General features: G+C 36.6%; 1 protein-coding gene across 1 annotated transcript in view; it reads left to right on the top strand.

Moving 5' to 3' along the window:
- Positions 1 to 385: 385 nt before the first annotated feature.
- Positions 386 to 6,000, top strand: part of LOC306866865 (UPF0606 protein KIAA1549L-like) — a gene marked incomplete at its 5' end in the record, with an annotated part of 68,880 nt that continues 63,265 nt past the window's right edge. Inside the window, one exon of the mRNA XM_079412264.1 lies at positions 386 to 587. Within this exon, the coding sequence (XP_079268390.1) occupies positions 386 to 587 (202 nt within the window). The remainder of the gene's footprint in view (positions 588 to 6,000) is intronic.

The following is a 6,000-nucleotide window of genomic DNA, read 5'->3' as shown; positions in this document are numbered from 1 at the left end:
CCAGCAGAGGTCGTCTTCCTCTCGCGCATCAGTATTTATAATAACGCGCCTCATCACCAGCTCGCTTGGAGACGCGATATTTTTTCCCAATCAAAAGCAGCCGATTTTCTGTCGCAGCATCATTGATATAATAGCGGGACTTTAGGATTGACGCTGATCTCTGTGCTGATTATGCGATGGAGAACCTGCTCCTGTAACGCGCGCGTGATTGATGTGGTGGTCACGGATGCTTCTGAATGCGCTTTGCAGACGCATCGCCTTTAAAGTTTCAATGCTGACATAGAAAAACAGTGGAGAGAAGACCTCAGTTTAATGAACTGGAAAGGATAGATCAAATGTCTTTTTCGGGACCTTTCGGCCTATTGCTGAATTTATCTCTAGCCAGATGGCCCCAAGAAATGCGCGTAACAATTTCTACATTTTGGGCTCCGGTAGCGCGAATGGCAACGCTGGAACCCAAGGCATGTCGGAATGGATAGGCTTGTCCTTGTGCCGAAAATGTGTTGACTTGGACGGAGTGTGGACCAAGTGTCTGATATCTGTTGGAATTACATTGCTTCTGGTGCCGTCCATATTTGCCATAGACGGTGAGATATATATATATATATATATTGGGTTATTTTGTTGGCAACCTGTTTGAGTGTCCAAGCCTTTCCAAAAAAGGTTCTTTTGTTTATGTTTCATTTCTGAAACTGTACGATTGAATTTAAATTTAGAAATCGGAATCATTTCAGTAGAACTCTATTGTTTTAATTGTTAAACGCAATGCGGAATATAAGATGGCCCTCTTATGAATACGATCTTTTAATGAGTCATAATGAGTATATGTTTGTTTCGATTTTAGCCGCTTGTGTGTTTGTTTTGTCTGCTGTATGTTTCGTTCCCTGTGGCAGAACCTCTCAGACAAACACAAGATGCAGGTAGCCCTCCATCACTCTGAAGCACTTGTGTATAAACAGCATGTGATGTCTGATCGCGGCATTCAGTGCTGCAGTGCTGGGCGCTCCTCAGATATATAGGCTATTTATATTATTTATTTTCAGTTCTTGCTGATTTTGCGCACTCGGGAATATGGAAAAGTAGCAGAGGTGAAGGGATTTGGAGGATTTGATTGAGCTCAGTGACTCGAATCCTTTGAATTACCAAAAAGATTAATCGATTCATTCATTTTCTGTTATATCGATTCTCTATATAAACAACTGATTCACAAAAATGAATAAAACAATAAATGAAATCACCAGTCTATTCCCAATTCGTTAAAATAGCGCACAAACAGTATAGGCTTGAGGATATTTTGTTCGTCCACTTCCGTACCATGAACAAAATGTTTTGTTTATTGATTTCATAGACAAACTACATGTTTGTTCATTGAATTAGTTAAGGAACGAGATGCAGGGCATTCAAAGTTGGACAAAACAGCACAAGTGCATGAACACGTGCAAGTGAATTACAGTTGCTAAATGTAAACCTGAAGAAATGGCAAATTCCAAACTGGAGCACAAAAATATGATTGTGTGCACACACATATATATATATATATACGCTGCGAGGACAAATAACAAAACCATAGACAGCAAGGGTACTACCACAGTAAGGCACAGAAACGTAGTAAGAACATCTTTAAAATTGTCCATGTGACATCAAAGGTGCAAGAATACTTTTTGTGTGCAAAGAAAACAAAAATAACAACTTTATTCAACAATTCCCCTCCTCTGCTTCACCCCGGTGCCATTTTGGAGAGTATCAAGACGCATACGCATGCTATGATCAAAATGTAAACAATGTATATGCATGGTGCTGCTGACACAGAACATGCATGCGCTGCGCTGTTTATGTTCAGATCAAAGCATGTGCATACGTTGTGGTGTTCTTACTACATTTCTGGGCCTTGAATTTGGTAGTACCCTTGCTGTCTATGGAGGGTCAGAGAGCTCTCGGATTTCATCAAAAATATCTTCATTTGTGTTCCGAAGATGAACAAAGGTCTTACGGGTTTGGAACAACATGAGGATGAGAAATTAATGATATAATTGTCATTTTTGTAAGTTTTTGTTGTACTCAGTATGGCACAGTTCTGGAAAAAAAAAAAAAAACTACAAAAACAGTTTGGTTGAGATGGCAACTGGAATTGCAGTTTACTGCTGTAATTCTTTTAGAAAGCCAAGACAAGCTTAGATTTAAATAAAAAAAAAATTCAAAAAAACCATAAACCAACATTCTTACAATCTTCCAGGAACCAAGAAGTGTTAACTGTGTCAAAAATACATAAGAAGGGGTCTTGTGATGATTCGTATCCACAGGTATTATACATCATAAATCAAAGTCTTTTATATTTTTATTCTTTAAAAAATGCATTTTAGACACTATATTTTGTGTTAAATAACATAGTCACTAAACTCTTTAATGCTGCTGTGTGGGTGTTTCCAACACAAGGGCTGAACGAGTCATGGAAAATTTGACGTCTTTCTCTCTTTTGACCACCATAATCTATCTCTATATTTTTTCCCCCTCTTTAGAAAAGTCATAGAAACGCTGCTGGGGATGTTGTCTTTTTCTATTGGATAAAATGAGAAGGCAAAAAGTATATTTGTTGTGGTTTCCATTAACAATTACAAAACTTTACCCAATAAGACGACTTTCACTTCTCAGAACCCTGGAAGTTTTAAAAGCATCCATTTACCAAACAAGTGATTACATGGCCATGAAATATTTGAGCTATTGAATAATTGTATTATCTTGTAGAAACTGCAGAGAGACATAACGTAATCTGTCATTTGTAAGTCGCTTTGGATAAAAGCGTCTGCTAAATGACTAAATAAATAAATAAATAAAAAATAACGTCAGCACAGCCAGTAGAAAACATTGGTTTTCCTGATAAGCCGTCAGTTATACAGTGTTATACTTGACAATAGTAATTTATTCATTAATAGTTGACTGCTGAACGATGCAGCTAACCAATCAGAAGCAAGTATTCTAAAGAGCTGTTTAAAAACGATTGATTTTCAGTCTACGTCAGTGACAGTAGCAAAGTAAATCCATGTTGTTGGCCATCTCCTGACATATTAATTGTTGTATCTATTCCTAATATCCTTGACCTTTGGCCCCATCCCCATTCCTCCTCAAAATGATACTCAAGTATAGACATTTCTAGTGGTACTTCCAACCCCATTCACCTTTGCCTGAGGACCAGAAGCGCATTTAACCAAAAAATGATTTAATTTGTGCAAACAAGTGTGATTATGTGAACTAACTCCAGGCATGGCGTACCTTTCTCGAAACAGCACAGATATCAAAAAGGCAGATTAGATTTTCTAAAGCTAGAATTACAAGATAAATACATTTCTAAAACTAGAATTACACCAGATTAGTTTTATTCGTGCACGCAGACATGCATCGGTCTGGACCATAGGCTTAATACACAGAGGTAAAGAGCCTATGCCTTTTCATTCATAAAACCGCCATTGTCCTTTTGGCTTTGAGCTGGGGCTATGGCGTATGGCCAGACACACTTGTGGCTTGCTGAGGATGAGGCATCTCTCCTCAATGCCCCTACAGTGATGCTCCTGCTAGCCAACAGGAGCCTGCTGTGCTATGTTGCCATGGGAACTGATCTACTTTTTTTTAAATCGGAGTGGAAAGAGTGAGTGTATTACCAGAATGACAGTGATGAACTGCTCCGTTTGATTTTCAAAGGCCTGTTTGTGGCCTCAGACCTGCAGTGACTGGGTTCAGCAATTAGTTGAACAGAACTAAACTGGATTCATGCTTTAATTGACTATTTTGTGGGATTGTTGTTTTGTCACCTATCAGTTGAAAGGTTGTGTGTAACGGGGAACCATAGCCAAGTTTTAATGGAGTAGGCATAGTGTATTTTCCTCTGTGGTCTGGGTGTAATTATTATAGCGGGTCTCTCAGTGCTTCTTAAGAAATCCGTGGTGGTTTTGTTCGATAACTCGCATTTGAAAACACGGACCAGTCAATCTGATCCTCTCAAAATATTTGAAGCTTCACTGCAAAACCCATCTGTTCACCCTCAAGAGGAGAACTGCATTAAAAAAAAAACATGCAGTGACAACAGCAGGAGTCTTTGATTCACAGCCATGTACTGTTCAAATGACTGAGAACAAAGGGAGAGCTCTTTACATTAATACTGCCATTCATATGATTTGCAACATAAAAATATTGCATTACTGTGAAATATTGATATGCTTAAAGACAAGGTTGGCACAACCTTATTATTATGTTTTAAGTAGGCCTGTCAATCGATTATAAAATTTAATCAGATTAATTACATTATATACTGATTTCATAATAATATTTGCAGAGAAAATCATATGAAGATAGTTTCAAGACAATATATTATAGTGGGAGATGAGTAAAACATTAAATAGACATGACCAAAAATGGCTTTAGAAGTAAAAAAAAATATTATTTTTACATCTTGCAATGCATTTTTCTCTGACTAAGGCTGTAATTATCTACAGTATGAAGAGTGTGTTATGTTAAGTTATTTGGGTTTTATAAGTTTAACATTATTAATAATATTTGAATTAATTGTTATTAATAATAAAAAACACTATTAATTAACAATTAATATAAATAATAATTCTAACAACCCCTGAAGTTTATAATACTGTAAATAACAATCAATCAATATAATAAAAAAAAATAATCATTCATATTCTAAACACACCCCTAACCAGAATATTGAGGCATTTTTCGGTGGCTAAGGCTGTAAATATCTACAAAATTAGGAAAAGTGTAATTTAATAAATGCATTTAATAAATCGTTAGGGTTTTAATTAATTGTAGATGTTTAATACATTGAATAATAATTCATTAAAATATTAACAAAAGTAATAGAAATACTAATAATCTTTTTATTCATATAGATCTATATTAATTAATAAATAATACAATAATAATTCATAATTTGAACACACCTCCAACCATACTGTTGAAGGAATATCGATACAGTGCTGCCTTTCCATTATTTCTCAAAGTGTCTTCTTAAATTCCCAATGTGGCCACACAGATGTCAAATCGTCAGTGAATTGTATCAGCGAAGGTGAAAAAACGAAATAAAGAGCATGATTTTATTACTCTAAGCCTTTTTTAAGCCTTTTGGCTTGTACTTTAACCATCCATTTTGTTTGTCTTTACACACTCCATAGAATTACATTAGAGCTGGAATAAGCTTTGTTAGCACCAGGATTCTTTCCAGAGGGTCCGCGCCTGCCAGGAAAAAGATGCTGCACACCACAACTAGTGTTGAAATGCTAAAATATCACATTTTAACAACTAGACGTGTGGCGCCTCAAACTGAAGCACAATTACAGTTTCCAGTAGGACAGAAGTCGGTCTTTTAATACGTATTTCTCTCAGTCTAATTACTGCCACTAGAGTCCTGAACCAGTTAATTATCTGCTGATGTCAGCTATGACTAAAGCAGCCGATCCGCTTCCCTGACTGACCGTTTTCACAGCTGACATGTTCTCATTTCCGACAATTCCATGCTTCATTAGCGAAACAGTCCGTGTGAAAGTTGATTATGTCGAATCTGATGCACTCGTTCTGTTTCCATATATTCAAAAGGTTATAATTCTTATTTAGCCTGCGCAAATTCATGAGGGTGCTAAAATGCATACCCCCAATTCGTATCAACTTTCCTCAGTCGTTGTAACAAATATATGGTGATTATGTTTTTCTATAACAATATATGCATGCCTGGGACAAACATACACATCTAATGCTGAAATAACTGTTGCAGTTATGAGTTCAGTAGCGACGACAGTGACTGTGTCTTGATGGATGATCAGTACAGAGCTTTGACAAGCCGTTAGCAAACAGCCCATCTCTAGAGATGAATGGCTTCAATCAGGTTGCCCACCACCTCTTCCATCTTATGATTTGACCTGTGGATTCAGGATGTTTGGAGCAAAAATATTTAGAGATTGTTTTCCTTGGCAGTTTATTGGGTAATTCTTCATAATATGAAAA

Source organism: Barbus barbus (assembly GCF_936440315.1).
Source record: "Barbus barbus genome assembly, chromosome: 48".
Taxonomy (NCBI): domain Eukaryota; kingdom Metazoa; phylum Chordata; class Actinopteri; order Cypriniformes; family Cyprinidae; genus Barbus; species Barbus barbus.
The sequence above is the reverse complement of the archived record's forward strand: the minus strand, read 5'-3'. Positions and strand labels throughout refer to the sequence as shown.